This window comes from Brassica rapa, chromosome A06 (assembly GCF_000309985.2).
Source record: "Brassica rapa cultivar Chiifu-401-42 chromosome A06, CAAS_Brap_v3.01, whole genome shotgun sequence".
In the NCBI taxonomy this organism is placed as follows: domain Eukaryota; kingdom Viridiplantae; phylum Streptophyta; class Magnoliopsida; order Brassicales; family Brassicaceae; genus Brassica; species Brassica rapa.
The window spans coordinates 1,788,429-1,811,528 of record NC_024800.2 but is presented as its reverse complement, the minus strand read 5'-3'; the positions used below and the strand labels follow the sequence as shown (position 1 = coordinate 1,811,528).

Here is a 23,100-nt window from a genome sequence, read left to right as displayed (position 1 = left end):
CATTCCAACACACCCTGACCACTACCTCACATAATCAATAGAAGGCTTAATCCTTGGACGAGATGCCTTACTGATCCCTTTTATATTCTCCAAGATAAATTATTTTTAGTGGATAATATCATATTTGGGCATTAGTTAGTTAGTTTTCATAATTTATTTTGGAGGCCTTTAAAACTTTTTTACATGAACAAAATAATCATTCTCCACTGTCTAATTTGGACTTCAGATGATCGTATCTAACTCTAAACTCAATTGTAAGAATTATATTCAAATTATTGGATTTTGACTCTTGGTTGAACTGGTTGGCTTAGGCTAGATCGAGTCGTTGTTTAGCGTTATTTTTCTTTCTTCCGTTTTTTATTTCTATTGTAATTCTGTCAAAAGTCTGAAAAATTGGTAATAATATCTTTATCTTTTTACTAAAACAAAAATACTATACTCAAATCACGGTCATCATATTAATTTAAGATCATTAATATCGAATTTATTGGGAATATTGAATATGATTGTTACAGTAGTAATGTGAACGTCTCAAATACGTGGAAATGGGTCCCCAGTGATAGAACTTGGGACTAGGATTAGCATTAGAAGAAATTCAAGAAAATAAAATAAAATCATGAAACTATGAACCAAAATACTAGAAACAAGAAAAAATTAAAGACACACCAAAAACAAGGAATAGCATGGGAACTGGGAAGTAAAGCACCCAAAGAGGGCACGTTTAAAGAGGCTGGCTCATTAATCTACATTTGTTTCCATGTTCATATAAGAATTCATTATCATAGTGGTAGATAAATAAGAATAGTTGAGTATAATCCATACTTGTAGTTTGCTGGGCAACCCAAGTTGCATTGCTTGGTTGGTTTTTTTCAATCTCATTGATCTATATTTGAGGACATTTGTGCAGTATCTTAGGATTATCTTGAATATGAGTAGGTTTGGAAGCGGTTTAGGCGGTGTTATCATATACTAACATTTAATTTCACAAAATCATAAATTCTTTTCAAAATGGAGCCGACAAGTATATAGCGAACATTTAAAAACCAAAAACATGTACAAGAGAGACACAAACGAATACGAAACCAAATCAAATGAAACAGAACAAACTAGAAAAGAAGATATAAACCATTAAACAAAGTAAAAGAAGGTAAAAGATATTTAGGTCATGTGGCCTAGGCTGGTGAATCCAATGAGCCGACATCTCCGCCTAGGATACCCTTTGATGTCTTCGTCGTCTCTTTGTTTGTTTTCTAGTCAAAACCTTTTTATATACCTAAGCTAGGGAAGCAAAAAAGAAAGCTGAGATCTAGTTAAATTGACTAAGTGCATTATTAATGGTAAGATATTTTAAAATTATTTCACAATAGTAATAATAATAATTTTATCGTAAATAAATAAATAGTTAAATCCTTAACCTAAAGGAGAAAAAAAGTTAATCTAAGAGAGAACATAAAGTATCTTGTGTTTTTTAATTAAGATTCTCAAATAAACATCTCTGTTTCCTTTTTTATTTACTAATACCATTGATAAAAATGATCTTAGGTTTATGCATTGCATGTTCATAAAGTTTCTACATATATATTATTTAGACCATACGTTAACAATCCCCATTTCACTATTTTTGATATTACAAATATTTTACTTTTTTAAAAAATAAAAGAAAATACGTACCTCAATTATTTTTTTTGTAGAAAACAAATGTTTTTTTATTTTTTAATTATTTAATCATATATTCCCAACGTCTCTCTGCAACACGCACCACCAAGCGAGAGCTTCTCATTAGCCAAAAACTCGCAAAAACGCGCGTTTGTTCCACTCTCCGTTGATACGACGTCGTGTTGTCTTATACCGTTGACCAAATACGCATGGGTTTTGCAAATATACGTAGGAGAACAGTACATCTACTCATCTTCTTCTTCTCTCTCTCTCTCGTTTCAGCAAGTCACAAGACGACTCACCCAACAAAGCAACTCCGCTTCACGAGCTCAAAGCTTCTCCCTCTCTCTCTCTGTCACGCATTTGATTCTCGAGCTTTCTCGTTTTCACTTTTTTCAGAGACTTTGGTCGGTGATGGTGATTAATAAGCCGAAGAGCAGATGAAAGTCACCGGAAAGCCGTATCCTACGGCGACATTACAGGCCTCGGAGTCAGAGACGAAGCTGTTCACTAACCCTCCAGATCTCAGGGCTATACAGAGAGCTACTACCACAGTCACTAAACGCAGAGCAAGGAACCCCAGCTTGACACGTCAGCGAAGATCCGCCGCTCCCGGCGGGAGAAGAAGCCGGCCGGAGACTCCTCTTCTGAAATGGAAAGTCGAGGATCGGAAAACAGAGAGAGGCGGCGGCGTTGTTGAAGAAGACGATGATTACGAGGATGAGAGAGAGACTAGTACGCGCCGCAAGGATCGGAGGAAAACAACTCGGCCTGTTTCGGTTAGGAAACTCGCCGCCGGGCTGTGGCGGTTGCAGGTTCCCGACGCGGTGGTTAGCGGCGGAGAGAGAAAGGTGAAAGAGGGATTAGGGTTTCAGGTAATAAATTCAATTTGTCAATGTTTTTTATTGTTTCTCAAAACAGCTGTCTTTAGTGAAAGATCTGATGTGTGTTCTGTCTTGAAGAACATCTTGTTGTTGTTGTTTTTTTTTTTGAAAAGAGAAAAATCTTGTTGTTCTGTCTTAAAAAGCTTTATCTTTGCTGTTCCTTTTGCAGGGAGGTGTTCCATATCTTTATCACCACAGTGACAAAGCTTCTGGTGGTTCAAAGAACAGGATAAGGCAGAACCCTAGCACTATTGCTACCACCAAGAATGGATTCTTGTGTACGGTGTGTTGTTGTTCATCCTCTCAATCTTTCTAAGTCTATTATCTAAATGAATCGTGGATATATGCATGGAACTTTATACATTTATTCCCAGGCTGCAAAATGGGAAAAAATAAAACTTAAAAAAATGAGATTGAGATATTGAAGTTGAGAGTTAATAGTTCAATGAATCTTTGGTCAGTCTTGCACCTTTTTTGAAAGCTGTGAAGTCTTCATATAACTGTACATTTCTTCTGTTCATGAGATTATAAGACTTTGAAACAATTATGGACTAGAAGTTAAATAATCAGTTTTCTTAATCAATTTAATACATATTAGCCACTTATATTATGGGGGCCATGGGTGAATATTTCATATTAGCCACATACACTGTTTCTGTTTGGCTTTTCTTGTTGGAGTCCTTAAGGTTCTTTTATTCTTTTGATTATTTCGTGTTAGTCATTTATAGTTTCTTGACCTCAAGTCTGTATTGTTGTTGTTAGCTCGAGCCTTCAATGCCATTTCCACACTCGGCTATGGAAGGAGCAACAAAATGGGATCCTGTATGCATGGACACAACGGAAGAAGTCCACCAAATCTACAGCAACATGAAGCGCATTGACCAACAAGTGAACGCCGTCTCATTAGTCACATCCCTCGAAGCAGAGCTGGAGGAAGCACACGCACGCATCGACGAACTCGAGAGCGAGAAGCGTTCCCACAAGAAGAAACTCGAGCAGTTCCTGAGGAAAGTCAGCGAGGAGAGAGCCGCGTGGAGGAGCAGAGAGCACGAGAAGGTCCGAGCAATCATCGACGACATGAAAGCTGACATGAGCAGAGAAAAGAAGACACGTCAGAGATTAGAGATCGTGAATCATAAACTCGTCAACGAGCTCGCGGATGCCAAGCTAGCTGCAAAGCGTTACATGCAGGACTTCGAAAAGGAGAGGAAAGCTAGAGAGCTGATCGAGGAGGTTTGTGATGAGCTCGCTAAGGAGATAGGAGAAGACAAAGCTGAGATCGAAGCCTTGAAGAGAGAGTCAATGTCCCTGAGAGAAGAGGTAGACGATGAGAGAAGGATGCTGCAAATGGCTGAGGTGTGGCGCGAGGAGCGTGTTCAGATGAAGCTTATTGATGCTAAAGTAGCGTTAGAGGAAAAGTACTCACAGATGAACAAGCTTGTAGCAGGCTTGGATTCTTTTCTCAAGACAAGAGACGTTGTTGTTGATGTGAAGGAGGTGAGAGAGGCGGAGGTGTTGAGAGAGACCGCTGCTTCTGTTGATATCCAAGAGATCAAGGAGTTTGCGTATGAGCCTGCGAATCCTGACGATATCTTCGCTATGTTGGAAGAGATGAATCTCGGTGAAGGTCATGATGATAAAGAGATGGAGAAGAAGCCTGTTGCTTACACTCACCAGAATGAAGAGGATGATAGCGGTTGGGAGACGGTTAGCCACGTGGAAGAGCAAGGGTCTAGCTACTCACCAGATGGGAGCATACCTTCAGTGAACAATCACAGAGAGAGCAATGCCTCAAGTTGTGGGAAAGGATGGGAAGAGACTCCAACTACAGAGATAAGCGAAGTGTGTTCGGTTCCAAGACGGTCATCATCCAGAAAGGTTTCATCAATAGCTAAACTCTGGAGATCATCAGGTGCAAGCAACAACGGAGATAGAGATAATAACAGCTTCAAGGTGATATCAATGGAAGGGAGAAAATCAAGCGTTGGAATGGTTTCATCACCGGAGAGAGGCTCGAGCAAAGGAGGGTTTAGTCCAATGATGGATTTGGTTGGACAGTGGAGCTCTTCACCTGAATCTGCAAGCCATCCTCATGTGAACCGAGGAGGGATGAAAGGTTGCATAGAGTGGCCTAGAGGTGCTGCACAGAAGCATAGTTTGAAGGCAAAACTCATTGAAGCGCGGATCGAAAGCCAGAAGGTTCAGTTGAAGCATGTCCTTAAGCAGAAGATTTAGATGACACAACCAGTAAGAGTGGTTTATCTGATGATCTCTCACCGGGGCTGTGATTCTGTATGAAGTAATAAAATGTTTCCGGTGAAGCAGTCAGGAGAAGCCAGCAAGACCGGAGTTTTTAGATTTATGTATGTCGTTTTGGTCATTAGCAATTAAGCAAAACTGTTGTACTATAATATTTGTTATCTCATCATTATGGAAGATAAAACCTTTTAGCAGAGTAAGAGAAGGCTATTTGTTCCTTAGAAACATTATATTCAATACTACTTGATGGTGATAAGTATGATAAATTGTAGTAGAAGACATGTATTAATTTTAACAATTTTGAAGAATCAAAATTTAAATAATAATATTATATTTAGTTTCCTACAAATATGCAAAGGTGCAAGTTCTAGCACTTTATGTTATATATTAAAATGTCATTGTTTTTCCATTAACAAAGTTATAAAATTTGATGCAATTTCAATCTGTACCACTATAATTATAATTATGTTGCTGTATTTTTTTCTTTTGAACAATGATTATGTTCCTGTTATTTTCTAAAAATATGCTATCTTTTAACCCTTTATGGTAGAGATTTGAAAATGACCATGCTTTCTGTTTTTTAAATTAGTTACTAAATTTTATTACATATTCAAATCTCCAGCTTAATAGTTGCAACACTGCCGGTGTTATTTTCTAAAAATTGTTACAATTTAAAATAATTAAAAGAAATATTATGTGTTTGGTGGTAAAAAACAGAAGAACAATTCTGATGTCCCTGCAGTAAAAGGATAAAAGCTGCTCTGACTCCTCAACATGTGTTGGAATGTTTTTTATTTTGAACCAAAGAGAAAAATGAATGACAAATATGTCCAAATTTTCATGACATTATTGGTGAGACAACAATGATGCTCCCCTTGAAGAGAGGATACATCTTAAGGAAGAAAACAACATAATATGAATTGTACAACACACAGAATTTGAATTTGTTGACAAGATAAAATTAAAATCAAATCATTCCCTTAATGGTATTCTTGGAAGTTGACATGACCAGTTGCTTGAGCATGTTCCACAGCTTCCTGTTTCAGTTAATATATTTTCATCAATTCAAGCTCTATTGATCTATGAAGTACAGATAATAAAAGTAAATGACCTTTTGTCCAATAACTCCAATTTGGCAAACACCACAACGCAGAGTGAAGTTTGCAGTGTCTGTGTAACTCCTTTTCCTGAAACAGATAAACAAAACTCAAAGGGCTTACTCTTGTTTCCATAAGCCACATTTTAACAAAACTATAGGTAACTCTTATCTGTTACCTTTGTTGGTCCTTAACTAGATTTAGAACAAGCCCTTCAATGGAACCAATGGACCTATCTTTACCAACCGGAAATATAGTCATATCAAAGTCTTCCTCAGCATCTTCAAATGGAGACAACTATAAAAAAAATTGCAATCATTAATCTACCAGTTTCATTATCAACTAACCATCTTCTCAAATGAGTTTATATCAACTTACAGCGAGAGCATCGTAGTGAAGACCGTCATAGATCAGCATAACTCTTTCGCTGTAGTTTTTGGTCTGCAGAACAGAGTAATAGCTACTGTTTAATACTTAAATCTTTGCAGAATTTGAATGTCTGAGTTAGTATGATACCTGTCCATACAAGTCACATCGACTAGTCTGAATATCACAAGCTGCAATCTCTCGACCATAATAATCTGCTAATATCGAAAGCTCAATCGCACCTAACACAAAAAAAAGCAAACGAGAGTGGAAAGACACTCATATCAATACATGAAACTTTGTAAGCATCATGAACCAAAGAGATATTTTAAGGCAAATGAGATTCTACCTCCCCACTTCTCTGGATTGAGAATCCAAGTACAGTATTCTTCATTAGGCTTCCCTAGAAATGCTTCGTTATATTTCTCCTTGTCGCTTGCAACTGCTGCAGCTATCACCTAAGCATAACAACACCAAGCTTATGTCTTGTTTTCGAGAAATTACCAAAGCTGGTTGCTTCAAAGTTCAAATACTCAATTCATGTGGAAACATCATTAGCCTACCCTATGTATTACTACTTTTAGATTGTTTTCAGGTGTACATAAACACTGAATGCAGCTAAAACTAAGCTTTAGATACCATAAGGAAGCGGATAACTACAAACTCAAAAGAAGAAGCTAAACATTAAATAGATGAAAGAAGCTAAGACAGAAGAAGAAGAAAACCTGTCTTAGCTCAGGAGCTTTCTTCTTGTCCTTGTCCATGACATAACTGTAAACAAAAAGAGAATCCTCAGAAAATAAACAAAAGCTTTAAAACATTCTCTTCTTGACTAAAAAAAAAGAAGCCTATTATTATTATTACCCGATTGCGTTGAAGAGACAACTGTTGTCAGATGGTATAACTCTCCTCACAATGACTCCTTCCATGATAACAATCTCAAACTAGCAAGAAAAGCCTATACTTGCATTCCACAAAAAAAAAAAAAAACTCAATTAGTCAAGAATCAAATAAACTCCATAGCTGTTTCATTTAACCAAGAACCATATCAAGAGAAACAGAGAAAAAAAAATCTTTTACTCAGGGAAGATAACAAAACTTGAAAACGAGCTAAAATGAAGAGTCTTGATTCGATCTAATATATCACCAAACCAAATTATTATGGATCAAGAAACACAGATTCGGAATAGCTAACAACTTATTCAATCAGATAGAGAAATGAAGATGTAAAGTTTGGTTTTTTATGAAATACCCAGATGAGAATGAACACCAAACACGACTAAAGCAAACAACTTTCAATCAGAAACTCGTTGTTGGATCCATCTACCTAACACAGAATGGCATAAACACGTGTGTGAAAGAATGAAAGTTAGATAAGAAAGGAGGACTCACCGTTGGGGGCAGAGAGGGAGATGGAGAGAGATCTGATTCTGGAAAATTGAGAAATATACAATTAGATTTTTAATGGTGGGTTGCCGCTTTTGCTCATTAGATTACTTTGCTTCGTTACGTAAAGACAACCCCAGAAACCAAGAAAAGAACCATTTTTAATTCCTTTCTTTATTTTTGCTCGTAATTTTCTTCAGATGGTTGATGGTAAAAAAAAACTCTTACATGATATATCTCTTTATTTGTGATTTTGTTTTACTAAATTTATAACATTTTTTTCCTTCTTCAAAATTTTGCAGTTTAAAATTTTAAGAATAAAACAAAACAAGACGTTAAGCTATTCAATTCCACCATTCAAAAATTTAAGAATAAATAAATAAATAAACAAAACAATAAATTTTACAGTTTCTTGACCAGTCAATAATTTTTTACCGAATGTAAACTGTGAACTTTTTTTTTTCTTATAAGAAAATAATTCATAAATTTCAATTTTATATTTAAAAAATTTATCCGTTTCCATTTATTTTTTTTTTTTTGTTTTATGCGGCTTAAAAAAATCCACAAACCACAATGAATTATGAAACTATTTTCACTATTTCATCTGATGTTGTTTTGATTTCCTTTAATTTTTTGATCTATTTGCAGTGTATTCCAATTTGCAATTTGGCATCGTTGGAGCTTAACCTCCCAAGATACTGGTATCAAACTTCGTATCTTACACTTTTATTCATATATATATTAAGAAACCAATGATAAGATGATCTGACTAATAGAGTTTTATTACCAATCATTAAGTATTGAAGTTCAAGAAAGTACAATGTGACATCTAAACAAACAAAAAAAACTCTAGTTTAGTTATAGAATAAAAGGTTCCCTAAGAACAAAGTAGCTATTGAATCCTAACACCAAACAGCATAAACCCACCTTTGTTCTCCACTGATTTGGTTTCTTCTTCTTCTTCCAACTTCGAGTTAGAGAAGTTCTCTGTTTTTACTCCTCCAGTCTCGTTTACTTCCTCATCACACACAGCAGAACCTTCATCTGAAGAGCAATGAACATCGATCATCAAGAACTTTTTGCGTTGACCTTCTAACGTCGGAACATCACAAGTGTAAAAGACTATCGCATCTTTCTCCTTGAGGCTCTTCTCCTTGACGAAACCATTCCATCCGCTGGTGAAGACAAAGCTCTGGCTACTTCTCCAATAACAATACCTAAACTTCCACTGTCTCATTCCCCTGTCATAAAACACAACCTCAACGTCTTCTACTATTTCACCCTCTTCTCTCTCCTTTTGATCATCTCTTAACAAAGGCAAATACCTCACCGCATACTTCTTAGGTATCACAAGCCTGTTGAGCTTCCCAACATCGCTAGGCGTCAGTTCCTTCCTAAACAGCTCCGTGCACGAGAAACCCTTCTTTGATTCTTGATCTTGTTTTGACCCAACCATGTTGTATCCCCCGACAATCTTGGACTGGACTTTCTTGAGAAACTCTCTATATTTGCGTTGGTAAGTACCGTCTTTGATCATGCTCAACACAGCTTCGGTCGTGTGTTCGTTCTGAAAGGCCGGTTCGTGGACGGTGTACTCACTCCAAGGGAAGTTCCGGTGCATGTTAGCGTCGTAGCTTCGGATCTTGATGGATGCGCTATCGTACGCCGCGGCGGCTACAGCAGCGGATCTGAAAGTGCCGAGCCAAATCCTTTTGTGGTCTGTGTATATCTGAGCGCCCCAGTGACCGTTTGGTAGTTGAACCACTCCCTTGTACTTCGCACTGCCTGAAACCACAACCTCTAGGGCATTGTTTGGTGGGTTGTTATGAAGTTTCATGCGTTTCTTGAGAGGCAAGAAACAACCGCTTGAGACTGTTGGACTCTCCGTCTTTGCGTCTTCCGTGTTCATGACGCTAACACAGTCACAGAGAGAACCAAAAGAAAACAAATAAAAGAGATAAAGATGGAACTGAAGGAAGAAAGTGAATTGAGATAAATATTTGTAGGATCGAAAATTGTGGTAGAGTGTTCTGCAAGTACTTAATTTCCTTTTTTCGTTTGTTGTTGTTTCTATAATTTGTTGACGGAAGATATGGGTATTTATAAAGTTTCCTTATTGCTGAAGACGGCTAAATTATTTACCTTTTTTAATTGTTGTCATTAAAATTGATGTATTTGTTTGTGACAAAAACAAATCTCACCGCCGTTTACAAAAACAAATCTCACTGCCGTTAACGAGATAAATTAGGTCATTAGCAAAAAAATATCATCCCATGTCGTTGAATATTTTTACTTCCTATTTGTTTATTTTTTGACAAAAGATAAATGATACTACTTCCTTTATTTGTTTGTTGTTTTGATAGGCTATACTAATAATTTTGTTTGATAAAGAAACTTAACATTTCGAAAGGTTTGTTTGGTTCTATGCATATTTTAACAGAAGTCAAATCGAAATAAGTTTGGTTTGGTTTTTAATTTCTTTTACTTCGGTTAAGAAAATATAATTTATAAAACATAAAACAAATTATCATTCTATCACTAAGTCATTAATTTCCTTATACTTATACGTACAAAATAACAATAAAACATGACTTAGTGATATATATCCCTGCTCTCTTGCTCAACCAATTTCTTAATAGTTAAAAGGAACCTTCTAAATCTTTGTTAGTTCCTCTGTTTCAGGTGTATTCTCAAATTTTATAGTTGACGCCAATTTTGTTAATCTATTTAATTGAGTTGTACCTACACAAATACTGAATACGTGAGAGCTGTGAAGGTAAGTCTTGGAGGGTGGCGCATTTTCTCCATGGCACTCGAGACCAATTACGCTCTGCTTCTTACTGATCATCCATCTCTCATGTTGGTTTAGTATGATGATCATTTACTACATGGTTATGATCCTTGACCATGTCAGAAATATAATTTGTTTTTTGGATAGAGCGTGCCATAAAAGTATCTTTTTTAACAGATTTTTACTATTTTGTTTGTGGAAGTGAGAGAGAAGAGAGAAGAAAGACTAAGCCTTTAATTATTTTGAAAACTAAGTTTACACAATACCGTTATAACTGTGTTTTGTTTCCATTTTTTTATTTATTATTTTCGATGACATGCTACATATATTTTCTTTAAACTATTGGATCCTTACACCAAACAACATAAACCCTCCTCTGTTCTCTCCTTCTCCCAACTTCGAGTTAAAGAACTTCTCTGGTTTCATTACATCATCAGAAACATCATGAACTGTCTTGTTTACTTCCTCATCAGTGACCACGGAGTCGTTGTCTGAAAATCGATGGATATCGATCATCGAGAACTTTCTGCTTTGACCTTCTAATGTAGGAACATCACAAGTGTAAAAAGTGATCACATCTTTCTCCTTGAGTCTCTTCTCCCTGACGAAACCGATCCATCCTCTGGTGAAGACAAAGCTCTGGCTACTTGTCCAGTAACAATACCTAAACTTCCATGGTCTCATCTCTCTGTCATAAAACACCACCTCAACATCGTCTATTATCTCGCCTTCTTCTCTTTCGCTTATGAAAGGCAAATACTTCACCGCATACTTCTTAGGTATCACAAGCCTGTTGAGTCTCCCAACATCACTCGCTGTCAGTTCCTTCTGAAAAAGTTGCCTGGATGAGAAGCACTTGTTGGGTTCTTCATCTCTTCGGTTCTGTTTTAATCCCACGACAGCCTGAGACCGGTTTTTGAGAAAATCAATGAACTCGCGTTGGTAAGAACCGTCTTTGATCATGTTCAAGACAGCTTCTCTTGTGTAGCCATTTTGAAACACCGGTTCTTGGACCGTTAAATCAGACCATGGGAAGTTTCTTTCCGAGTTAGTGTCAAAGCTTCGAAGCTTGATGCTAGCGCTATCGAAAGCCATGGCGGCTTTAACAGCCGAACTGAAAGTACCGAGCCATATCCGTTTGTGGTCTACGTAAATCTGAGCTCCCCAACGACTGTTCGGTTGCTGAACCACTCCTTTATATTTTATGTTGTCTGAAAACGAACCCTTCTTTATAGCAGCGGAAACTAGTGCAGCTTCGGTGGGTGGTTCGCTGAGTCTCATCCGTTTCTTGGGAGGTAAGTAAGAGTCGCTTGTGTTTGAAGCCTTCGACTTTGAAACGTCCATTTGAATAACAGAGGATACGAGAAACATAGCGAGAAAGAGAGTGTGTTGGGTTGAGAAGGAAGCAAAGAGCTAGACAACGTAGAGCAGTATATGAATGTCGTAAATCGTAGGAATAGTCAGTGCTATGTTTCTTTAGTTTGTGTTGTTTGTTGCATGAGCAGTGGTAGTATTTAATAGCAAATGAGTTTCCATTTATAAAGATTTTCCTTTTTTTTTTAAGATTTTCCTTTTTTGGTAAAGAGCAGCTGAATAAGGAAAAGTAACGTTAGTTTTTTTTATGCTATTTTCTCATCCCATGTGCAGTGGTTGTTTAATTTCCTTTTTGTTAATTTATTTCTTGTTTTCTGATTGGTTAAACTAAAATATCTCTCAGACAAACGAGAAACTCGACAATTTTCATATTACAAAAATCCTGAAGCAATCGAGCGACTATAGAATAATGCAAGCAGTTGATGAAACATTTAAGATTACACTGACCTTTTCTCCCATACAGATTTGTTAATATGTCATAACTGTTGTTGGCAAAATGAACGTGTGAGAGAGAGAATGTAGCGATCTCAAGCATGCGCTTTAAGGTCCATTTCTACTTGATGGATTGTCCACTGCATATTTTCCAGTTTCTGCAGCACAACAAGTTCTCATTATCATTATGTTATTGCATTCCCACACAGGATTAGTAATGTAATTAATGGTATCCTCGTTTATTTTGTAATAACATACCTTAACAATGTCATGGTACTGTCTCGCAATTGTATCAAAATGCGGATCTACTCCTTGATATTCTCTCAGCCGTGTAACCTGATCATTTTGCAGGCTTTGGTTAGTTTATTGGATGGGATAAGAAGGCTTAAAGCTAAGCAATGAAAGAGAAGATAAGACACAAACCGCTTTGTTGTATGCAGCTGAAGCTTCTTCTGTAGCCTCGACTAGATAATTCCTAGAAAATATACGACAAAATCAGAGATGTGAGCCGGTTTCATGAGTTCATGGTATGAAATACACTTTTGGAAAGTTTGAGTTCCGCACCTGATGCTGTGCAAGGCTGGTATAGATTCAGGGGTGTATGTTTCAAGTAGTAGAATATGTTCTAAAACCCTTCAGGCAAAGAAATGAATAAAACATTAGTTACTGCAATAGCATCAAGTTTAGATTCTAAACAGCGAAGGATGAGAATGATACCTTAATTTTGCGTTCATGGTCTCACACCTTTTACACAACCAAGTCTTCTGCATCTCATCCTGTAACAATATATATAATTTAAGGAAAATGAGAGCTGTGCAGCAACAGAATCAATTGGAAAACACTGAAACCGCTTACATATTTGTGTTGATGTTCTAACTTCAGATCCTTCACAAGCTTTATAAGCACCCCGAGTATTTGTTCCAGGACCTTGTTCAGAATAAAAACAAAACAGTCATCAGAACTTACTAGCACTAGGGCATACAAGGATAACTCATAGGCAGTAGCATTGATATAAATGTAGAAACATAACTATAAATATTTATACTTAGAAAAGTATCATATAACAGCCAGGTAATGGGGTTTTCGTTTTGCATAACGGATTATCATATTCCTTTTCACCTACATTGTAATATTCTGCGAATTTCCTATCAGCGGAGTAGAGGTCCTCTCGTAGAGCTGCTTCTTCCCTTTCAATCTCCTCAATTATAAACTTAACCCTGGAAATGCAGGAAAACATTGTCACTGATCCGTGCTAGAGAGAATCAGAGGATGGGTAAGCGTGACAAAGTCATCTGATCCGTCAAGACTTTCAGATAAACTTTATGGAGAAACAGAATCCGGATCACCAACAAGATTAATTCTCTGTGGATATAATATCTGAAGAAAGGTTCTTATTTCTTGGCTTAGAACTACCTTATCAGTACATATATGACACAAAGGAGTAGCTAGCAGTTTTCATAATTATCATAAATCAGATTAGTTTGGTTTTAGAGTTAGGATATTCAACAGATAAAGGAAAGCAAGTTTTTTCTTCTAAATGTTTCTAGCCATAGTTAAACCTGAGGAGTAAAGCTAACCTCTCTGGGAGTCTGGCACTTGAATTTTGATTTCCTGTAGATGAATCTGTCATTAATGTAGACAAGCAGGAAAATATGGTCATTACGTGCAGTCCAACTTAACACGAAGGGCCAAGTATCACACTAGGCAGGAGCAAACGAAATTCAGTAAGGAACAAGAGACCTCGCACTCAAGAGTGTGCTGGTAATGAAGAAGATCTTACCAGTGTCATCAACAATGGCATCAGCCAACTTATCACACTTGTCCTTCAATCGACCTTCTATCTCTCGAGCAAGAAACATTTGGTAGTCAGCCATATCCTAAGGCAAATGTTATTAAAAGAAACAAAATTAATCAAAATTAATCTTCCATAAGAATTGGAAGATTAATACAAGAAACCAATACAAGACACAATATGATCTCACAGTACCATGGACATAGTATTCTGGAGCTGGACATATGATAGATAAGCAGGTGTTATTCCAAGAAAGCGATTCGGCACACCACCAACTCCGTCAGTATCAGCAGCACCAAAAGCAACGCTGTTTGCAGAGCTATTCGGATAGTTCACCGAGTTAGAAGCGGAGCTGATTGTAAAACTCGTGCTTGCACTATCAAGAGAGCTTCTCGATAGCATACTCCACTTTTCGATCTCTTCCTCATGAATTTCACCATCATCTGAAATAAGAGGTAGCCTCAGCTTCTGAGCTGCCTCAGCGACCACCAACCTATGCTCTAGAGTCTCATAAACCTGAAAAAGTCAACAACTTTGCTAAGAGATCAAAACAATCACAAAATTGAATTCCAGAAAGGAAAATATATATTTTTAGATTAGAGACCTGAGGAGAGTTCTTTAAGCCGAGTTGAGGGTAAAGACCCTGAACATCCCGAGTTCCTCCATGGTTAGCAACTGAAAGAGCTTGCTGATATTCTTCAACCATAGCTGCAGCTTCACAATATATAGCCTACCAATTTGTAAAACGCACCCCATTAAAAACTGTCACTGCTGATCAGTGTAGTTATCCAAAGGTAATGGGTAGCATTTTACCCTGACCCGAAAATCTAAACCGGAATCTACCCAAAAAAACTGAACCTAAACCAATCCAAAATCCAGGTACATAAATGGGTCCAGAACTATTTTACCTGAAAAACCCGGACACGATAAGAGCCGACCCGAGTAAATCTGAACCCAATAAAAGAATGATCTAAACTGAGTAGAACTGGTCTGAAACCGAACCAATATTCTATGGATATCTATATGGTTCCAAAACTCCACTCGACCCGATTAAGAACCGAAAAAACCGGGCTCAGGCCTAAGACCATGATTAAACCCAGTCTTTTAACTAGGGTTCTTAGCTTCGGCTAAGAGATTTTTATTTTTTTTTTAGATTTTAACTAATAAAAACTAAGAACAGTATCTTAGCCGCAAATTTTTTTTTTTTATAAATGTCAAATTGTGAGTTAAGAACCGCGGCTAACAGACCGGAGTTAATCATGCTCTAACCCGACATGAATCACAAAATACCGAACCCTAATTCGGACTAAGAGAATGAGATGTTACCATAGCTTCCAAATAACGCAGTCTCTCCCGAGACATCTCCTCTCTCGCCTGCAATGTCAGATAACAAAAGCTTATAATTAAAGGATTCAGGACACAAATCTGAACCTTAATACTCGTAAGAAATGAGAGAGAGAGATTACGAGTTGGAGATCGTAGTAGGCTGATTTGGTAACAAGAGATCCGTCGGGAGCCAAGCAGTGACGCTCCAACTGATCGATCAATTGGTTCACATCCGCCGGCAGATTCTGAGCCGCGCCTTGCAGTGCCTTCACCATTGATTCGAAACGGTGTGGATGTTTTCCGGCGAGAGATCTGCTTCGTTCTCACCTTGCCGCGACTGTTAGTTCGAAAAAAAATATTCTCCGGCGCTCGCTCGATCTCCAAGTTTCACTTATTTATCTCTTTTGAAAAGTATTTGCAAAAGTGACTCTAAGCTTTATTGAAATCACGATGAGACCCAAGTTAAAATGATTTTGAAAAGTATTTACAAAAGTAAGTCCAGACTTTATTGAAATCACGATGAGACCCAATTCAAAATGATTTGCATTTTTTACTACATTTTATTTGCCTATAGACGGATTATTTTCTCGGACCCGCAATTATGTACGCATATATAATATATATATACAAATATATGTGAGCCAAAGACTTTACCAAAAAAATTATTTAGATTTAAAATGGATATAACTAAAGCAGAGTAAATTTTTCTTTTTTACAAAAACTGCATTTTTAGATACTGCATTTTAGATACATGACCTGTATTTTAGATACATAACCGTCTAATAGCATGTCCTATTGGAACTGTCAAACATGGTCCAAGTCTAATAGTTAAAAAAATTTCAAAAATAAATACCTAAATTTGATTCAAAATTTGAAGTTTTTAGATATACTCTTAGACTTATAGTTTATACTTTTAAATTATCTTAATTATCCAAAAATTATACGAAAATTCAAAAAAATTGACATTAATCCAAAACTCGATTTTTTTTACCTTTTTAACCGAATTAATCAAAAAACCAGAACCGAATGGGATCCGAAATTATTCTGATGTAAGCCGGTTCCCAAGTTTGTTACCCTAACCGAACCAAAAAACCGAAAGAAACAAATCGAAACCCAATCGAACTTTCTAAATGTTCGAACGCATCCTACAATTATAGAATCAAACCGAGAACCGAATGTCCATGGCTAGTTCTGCACGTTGCTCACGGAACTACCCTAAAAAAATTATATAGGTAAACTAGGGTCGGCCCGCTACTAGGGCGGGCCGACCACTAGTAGTTTATAATTTGGAGAAAAAAACCTCGGATATATGTATATATTAACTTTTAAAACTATTTTATTATATTGTTAAATATATAATTAACTTTTTTTTGAACAGGCTCTTAATGAAATTTGAGACGGTCCTGTTAAAACCCTTCTCAAGTATAGTTGAACGTAACTAGCATATCTTGAGTACTCTCAGAGTCTCAAGAATCATTAGATCACTATTTACTTACTTGGTAAATGTTGAGTTATGTGAATTTCTAACTCAAAAAATATACTGACAATAAGTGGACTGTCACATGATCGTCTTTTGGAATTGTGAATGTTTTCATCTTTTTCTCCATAACTTCTTCCGATATACCGTTGATTAAACTGTATTCAGAATATAATCACATCTCTGAAGTAGAGTTGAAGAATCACTAAACCACCATCTACCTGACAAATGTTATGTTCTAATGCAAGAATATAATATTTTACAATGTTAAATATCATAAAGTTTCTAACTCAAAATCAATTGATAACAAAGTGACTTGTGTCATGTATCTTTTATAAGTTGCTCTAGACCGGTTCTCACTTCTAATGTGGGATGTTATTACTGACAACCTCTCGATGTTGTGAAGTTTATATTTACTTATCTTGGTATTTTAAGCATGGATCAATATGGGCTTACAATGGGTTGAACAACATTGCGTCAGTCTGATTGTAATCTTCATGAATATACTGTAACTTTTGATTTTATAGTCAACTTTGAGAGGGAGATTACTCTCACAAAAATATGAATCAGATATTTAAGAGCCGGTTTTTAGTTTTTTAGTTAAAAATTAAGAGACAGTTTTTTATATTCCGCTAAGAACACCACCCTAAAAACTTCCCATTAATGCTCTTACAATCTTAATACAAAGCTTGTGTAATTCTAATCTTGTAGTAGTTGAGTGAAATGAGATCTAGGCATCTAAGAAAGTTTAGGATCTAGCGATATTAACTTCGAATATTACAATTTGACTTTATTAAGTTATTACTAAATTCATGTACTTTTGTTTCTTGGATCGTGTCATTTGCTGGTTTTGAACTTGTTAAACAATTGCATACTTTGTTTATTCTCCTTGTTTGATTTCCACGTTACTGCAAGATTTGATTTAAATTAATGCAGCTATTGAACAACAATTTTGTTTAATAAACTTGTTAAACGACTGTATTTAATTATTAATTAAATATTAGTCACCATTACTGAGAAATACCACAAATAAGTTTAACTTTGTTGATACACAATTGTGTTTACTTTGGTTAAGTTGTTTAGTGAACTTGTTAAACAACTGTGTTTTTTTACAATGAAATGTTATTCTATTACTCAAACTTGAGGTGGTTTGGGTAACTAAACCGGAATAAAACAACCAATAAAATATAAATCCTTGTAGAAAAACCTCGCAATCGTAGCTAAAGAATCCGAAATATGGTTTTCGTTCATGGAATATGAATGATTTTGAAGTCCGGAAAGTATATTTGTAGAGTTTCTATCATTTTCAATTCTGTTGCAAAGCTTGACCAAGTATGAGATTCCTTGATCATGGTGATCAAATCTTTGCAATCCGTCCCAAAGCTCTAACATATCGAGTGCTGGAACATAATTTCTATTGTCCATCGTAGTGCTTAAACTGTGTTTAACTTTAAAGAAAACCCCAAATTAAATATCATAAGATCCGCTTAAGTAAGGGTTTCAAATAATTGGCAAGGCTTACTAATAGAAACAGCTCCTTAAGTAATACGAAGCTTTTCTAAAATAAAATTTTAGAATTTTGTTGGAATTTCGAAAAGAAAATTTCTTAGAACTGTTTTTATTTATTTTTAATTAACATATATTTTTTTTAATAAATGTGATAAATTTTATTTTTGTAATTAGTTGCATTAAGTACTCTGTGAAAAAAATGGACAAATTAAACATCTACACAAGTCAACAACTAAATATAAAAATTATGTATAAAAATCATACTAAAACACCGTTTCAATGCAACATATGTATACAATTATACATCGTCCAGTTACAAAAACGAACATGGTTTAGCTTGTTAGGCATTATTAAGTTACAAAAATTGAATTTTACAATAGTATAAATCTTGCAGTTACTAACCCAAGAACATCCAGTGACTAGTGCTTTTCCATTTCGTTGAATCTTCTCGCAATATCAAACACTAAGAAAACCAACATATTTTTATCAATTTCTTGATCCAAATTTCTATATAAGAAATCAACAATCCAAACAAGAATATTATATTATAAAATCACATTAACTGGAACACTAGTAAACATAGCAAAGTTTACTATAGAAAAACTAACTAACCACATATATCAAGCGTAATTACACAACCCATAGACACAAACGTCACCAACCAAACAACGATGGTTACACTCCCCACAATGCCTCTTATCATAAGCCAAGTAAACACATTCTCCTCCACAACAAGTCTGCGTGAACTTGCATTGGTTGCTACATGCGCCGCAATTATCGTTATCGTACGCCACATCAACACACTTGTTGCTACAACAAGCCATTGTGGAGTTGGACGATCCTTGACTCTTGCATATCTCCTCGTTCTTGTTGCAATGATCAGCCGCGTTAGCGTTGCGATGACCTTTCTTCTCGTTTTGCGCTAGGAAACGACTCACCCTAAGAGGTTCCTTCGTAACGAGCGTTTGCGTTTGCGTTTGCATATGCGTTTCTGTTTCGCTGTTGCTAACGGATACTGTAGAAATCAGTACGATGATGGTTATGGCAATTATAAATATTGCCAAAATGATATTCTTAAGCCCCATCTCTTTTTTTTTTTGCTCGTAGAGAGAGATATGGGGGCATAAAATGTTTGTGAAGGACGAAGGAAATATATATCGTTTATATAGGGTATGACGAGTCGTTTTTTTTTTTGCAGTAGCCATACATGTGGTGGAATGAGTAGAGTACGTTTGAATAATTCTTCATTAATGTTGAATATTTTTCTCACAAAGTCCAAAAGATTTGTAATTAGTTTTCCAAGAATTTTACAAGTTCAAGTTCATATTCGAACAACTCGTTTTTGTTTTATAGCGTAAGTTTGTGTATTTGTTTTGGTCTCACTTACTTTTCTTCCATATAGTAGTTTCATTGCTTGTTTCTCATTGTATATCTCAGTAATAAAAAATAAGAAATTTCTCAAATGAAAAATCATAGATACTCTACACATGCATGTGTCATTTTATAATTGGTATAACTATATATTTATAACAAAATATATCTTAATTAGATAAATATAAATCTGATAACAACCCATTTGAGAAGTTGTAGCATTGAGGATGCTTTTAGATCCAATTGTGAACAGAGGAAGCAGGAACACATATGTATTTTATATAATTAAAGGCTAATTGACTATACATATATTATACTATTTTATTTCTTCTTGTCATCGATTATATATTTATACAATTCTGTATTGGATCAATAACTATATACATATATTATGCTTCTTGGGTTCAAACTTAGCACACCTGACTGATGTGAAAGTAGCCACATGCAAGATATAAACAAAAATGAACGATATATTCTGATCTAACTTCTAAGTACGGTTACTGAATAATGATGTATCAGGTAAAAACTGCGTAAGATTCTATCTTTAGGTTTCAAATTGTTATAGTCCTAGCCCCCGAGGTCAACGTAAAATTCATGCCAGATGTGAAAGTACCCACAAGCAAGATAAACAAAATGAACGATTCTGAAATAACTTTTAAGCACAATTAGTGCATCCATAATCAATGTACCATGTAGAAAGTGCGTAAGATTCAGTGTTTAGGTTTCAATTTGATATAGTCCTAGCCTCCTAGGTCTTAATATAAAACTTATGGCAGCTGAAATGACGTGCATTACGTTGAAAACTCAGTTTTAGTACGATAGAATAAAAACCTTCTCCGCTAAAACGACTTAAACCAATAAAATGGCATATTAATTTTTAAGTATTTTATAATCAATAAAATACTAGGCTACTAGCTAGTGTAATACAATGTGCCCAGCTTGATCGAGTTATATATGCTTAAAAGTGGGGAGAATGTGAAGGATAAACCGGCTATCAAGGAGTCAGAATGTGATCGTAAAAGTGTGGCTGGACGAGAAAATAAAGGCATGCTGCATGGTGAAGCAACGTTAATCAAATATCTAATAGATTGATCTAGACTTTCGTTCCAAGTCTTTGTGCCCTCTCGTACACCGTCGGCAGAATAATTATAATAATTATTTTCCTTGAATATTCCTTCGTTCGGTTCACATTTTTAGTTCTGGTAAATTAATCATAATTATGATATTGATATCTCTTTGGTTTTTTTTTTTTTTTTGAGCTGATATCTCTTTGGTTTTGTGATGCAAATGTACTCTTCATCTCTGGTCAGAGTTTTGGAGTGGTTTTGAATTGTTACCTATGTGTTTATCAATTATCATTTGATAGGCTCAGCTTTATCAGTTTCTCTTTTCTACTTTGATCTTCTTTATCGTCTAACTTCAGGAGTACTGCCACTGATTGCTTTGGATTTATGAGATTGTTTATATCTTTTTGGAGCTGACATGTACCTTTTGAATGAAGATAGTTAGTTATATATTTTGAATATTTCAATACCTTACAATCTGTAGTTAATCAGGCTTGACTCGGTCTTAGATGTTGTTATATAATTAAATTTATATATTTCCATATTGTTTTCAATTCTTTAGTTTCAGTACAAAATTATATAAAAAAGGAAAATTAATCATGATGGAATATAGTTTCCCGCTTTTTTATGAAGACTGATAAGTGATAACTAAAGTAAATTTTAATTTTAATTTTCAAAAGGGGTCGAAAAGTATAAAAAAAGTAAGCTATTTATGTGATTGACAATTTGATATATATATATATATGTATCATTATTAGTACTTGAATTTGTTAATGTCAAACGAATGTGCCATCTCTTGATATCATGGCATATGGTGTGCTTTGTATAACGTATCATCAAACTACTAGAGTACTAGGTATATCAACTAAGTTTTCCGTGATGTAATCCATACTTTTTGTTGTTTTCATTAATTAACAATTTATCAGGAAAGTAAGAATGATAGTTTTGATCAAAATCTAGTTTTTAAATGAAAATTTTCTTTGTATTGTGTGGACAAATCTACGATATATCGAATTAGATCAAACATTTGATTTTAAATGCCCTAAACAGTGCCGTGCCTAAGTGTTCGGGGGCCTAAGGCTAGAATAAAAAAGTTTTTATAATTAGTAATAAATATCTATTACATAAAACTTTACAAAAAAGTATGTAATTAATATTTATAGATTCATATGAAAAAGTGAACATATTATTTCTTAAAAGAATACAAAATACATAGTTTATTAAACCAAAAATGCAAGATTTCAAATTATCTATGAAGATTTTATAATTGTTTAATTAAATATGTGCTTATTTAGATATGTTAAATGGTAAGCTTATAAATGTATTACTACAATAGTAAAAATAAAATCATACAAGCTAAAAATTTATAATTTAAAGTCTAAAAGTTAAATAAATGAAGTAATAATTTTATGAAGATAGATGATAAATTAAATCTAAAAGTCTAAAATAGAATAAAATAAGTCTAAATAGCATAAATAAATTATTGTTTAAATCCAAAACTAAAATAAATTTATATATACAATATAACCAATTTAAAGTGGAATTAAAATGAAATTAAAATAGGGCCTCTAAAATGTGTTATACAAGTTGGGGTCTAAGGCAGTTGTCTTTTTCATAACAAGGTAAGCACGCCTCTGGCCCTAAAACATAATGGTTTGATTACAATGGTCATAATAAAATTAAGAAGAAACGAAGTAATATATAAGAGACTCGTGCTAATCTATTTATCGTCAATTGGTTTTAAGTTAGATATTTTTTCCAAAATTAATATAGTATCAAAGCTAATTCACACTTTTTTCTATTAATCCGATCTCAAAAATGATCCAGTCATCCCATTAATTGATGACATAAATAAAGTTCAATCCTTCGTAATAACTAAGAAAGAACACCATATGAGAAAAGATATAATGAATTTTGTTGAAACTAGTAATTGGTAGAAGAATCATTTATTTTGAAAGAAAATGTTGACGAAATTATTTCACATTGAAAAATTAGCAAAGAAAAAAAAGAATGATCAATTTATTGTTAATTGGTTTTAAGTTGAAAATAAAACTTAATATTTTTTTGTCAAGTGTTTACAATAATGTTGTAAGGTGACTGTGCAAGGTACCGAACATTGGTTGGCTAAGAATCTTGTTACTACAGGATATGATCGCTTAAAAGAGCTCATGGACTCTTGATCAATGCTTCTAGCAATGGCGACGTCTGGGCAGTTGTGATGAATTCAAATCATATTGCTCCAACATTTTTTTATGAAATTGGTTGATACACTTATCAAGTTATTACACAAATGCTTTAGATTTTCATATTTGGTTC

At 34.9% G+C, this 23,100-nt stretch overlaps 6 protein-coding genes and 1 long non-coding RNA gene across 12 annotated transcripts; 2 read left to right on the top strand and 5 right to left on the bottom strand.

The window, feature by feature from the left end:
- Positions 1-1,819: 1,819 nt before the first annotated feature.
- Positions 1,820-5,058, top strand: LOC103871328. Its single transcript, XM_009149569.3, has 3 exons — positions 1,820-2,531; positions 2,710-2,823; positions 3,303-5,058. Exons 1-3 carry the CDS (start codon positions 2,097-2,099, stop codon positions 4,773-4,775), a joined length of 2,022 nt encoding a protein of 673 aa, XP_009147817.1. The 5' UTR covers positions 1,820-2,096; the 3' UTR covers positions 4,776-5,058.
- A 516-nt stretch (positions 5,059-5,574) lies between these two features.
- On the bottom strand, positions 5,575-7,857 carry LOC103871327 (OVARIAN TUMOR DOMAIN-containing deubiquitinating enzyme 2). Of its 6 annotated transcripts, none has more exons than XM_009149566.3 (10): positions 7,655-7,820; positions 7,515-7,589; positions 7,124-7,220; positions 6,988-7,033; positions 6,612-6,720; positions 6,413-6,504; positions 6,275-6,337; positions 6,075-6,193; positions 5,911-5,986; positions 5,575-5,836 (listed from the first exon to the last, which is right to left on the bottom strand). In XM_009149566.3, the coding sequence occupies exons 3-10, from the start codon at positions 7,189-7,191 to the stop codon at positions 5,780-5,782; spliced, it is 630 nt and encodes a 209-aa protein (XP_009147814.1). In that variant the 5' UTR covers positions 7,192-7,220; positions 7,515-7,589; positions 7,655-7,820; the 3' UTR covers positions 5,575-5,779. The 6 variants fall into 6 exon arrangements, with proteins under 6 accessions (XP_009147814.1, XP_033129848.1, XP_009147813.1 ...); XM_033273957.1 differs by having other exon boundaries at positions 7,127-7,220; XM_009149565.3 differs by lacking the exon at positions 7,515-7,589 and having other exon boundaries at positions 7,655-7,857.
- LOC117126231 lies at positions 6,515-7,046 on the top strand. The gene is made up of 2 exons (XR_004448750.1): positions 6,515-6,750; positions 6,847-7,046. It is a non-coding gene; the product is annotated as an uncharacterized LOC117126231 (long non-coding RNA).
- LOC103871326 (AP2/ERF and B3 domain-containing transcription factor At1g50680-like) lies at positions 7,844-10,068 on the bottom strand. The gene has a single exon (XM_009149564.3). It carries the CDS (start codon positions 9,555-9,557, stop codon positions 8,541-8,543), a length of 1,017 nt encoding a protein of 338 aa, XP_009147812.3. The 5' UTR covers positions 9,558-10,068; the 3' UTR covers positions 7,844-8,540.
- Positions 10,069-10,312: 244 nt separating this feature from the next.
- LOC103871324 (AP2/ERF and B3 domain-containing transcription factor At1g50680-like) lies at positions 10,313-11,886 on the bottom strand. Its single transcript, XM_009149563.2, has one exon. The coding sequence runs from the start codon at positions 11,808-11,810 to the stop codon at positions 10,779-10,781; it is 1,032 nt and encodes a 343-aa protein (XP_009147811.2). The 5' UTR covers positions 11,811-11,886; the 3' UTR covers positions 10,313-10,778.
- Positions 11,887-12,146: 260 nt separating this feature from the next.
- Positions 12,147-16,133, bottom strand: LOC103871323 (AUGMIN subunit 4). Its single transcript, XM_009149562.3, has 13 exons — positions 15,504-16,133; positions 15,364-15,411; positions 14,642-14,767; positions 14,233-14,553; positions 14,026-14,122; positions 13,823-13,868; positions 13,369-13,462; positions 13,101-13,172; positions 12,963-13,021; positions 12,810-12,878; positions 12,669-12,720; positions 12,504-12,581; positions 12,147-12,403 (listed from the first exon to the last, which is right to left on the bottom strand). The coding sequence occupies exons 1-13, from the start codon at positions 15,636-15,638 to the stop codon at positions 12,341-12,343; spliced, it is 1,260 nt and encodes a 419-aa protein (XP_009147810.1). The 5' UTR covers positions 15,639-16,133; the 3' UTR covers positions 12,147-12,340.
- Positions 16,134-17,637: 1,504 nt separating this feature from the next.
- On the bottom strand, positions 17,638-22,274 carry LOC103871322 (stigma-specific STIG1-like protein 3). The gene has a single exon (XM_033273959.1). It carries the CDS (start codon positions 19,552-19,554, stop codon positions 18,970-18,972), a length of 585 nt encoding a protein of 194 aa, XP_033129850.1. The 5' UTR covers positions 19,555-22,274; the 3' UTR covers positions 17,638-18,969.
- Positions 22,275-23,100: the final 826 nt, after the last annotated feature.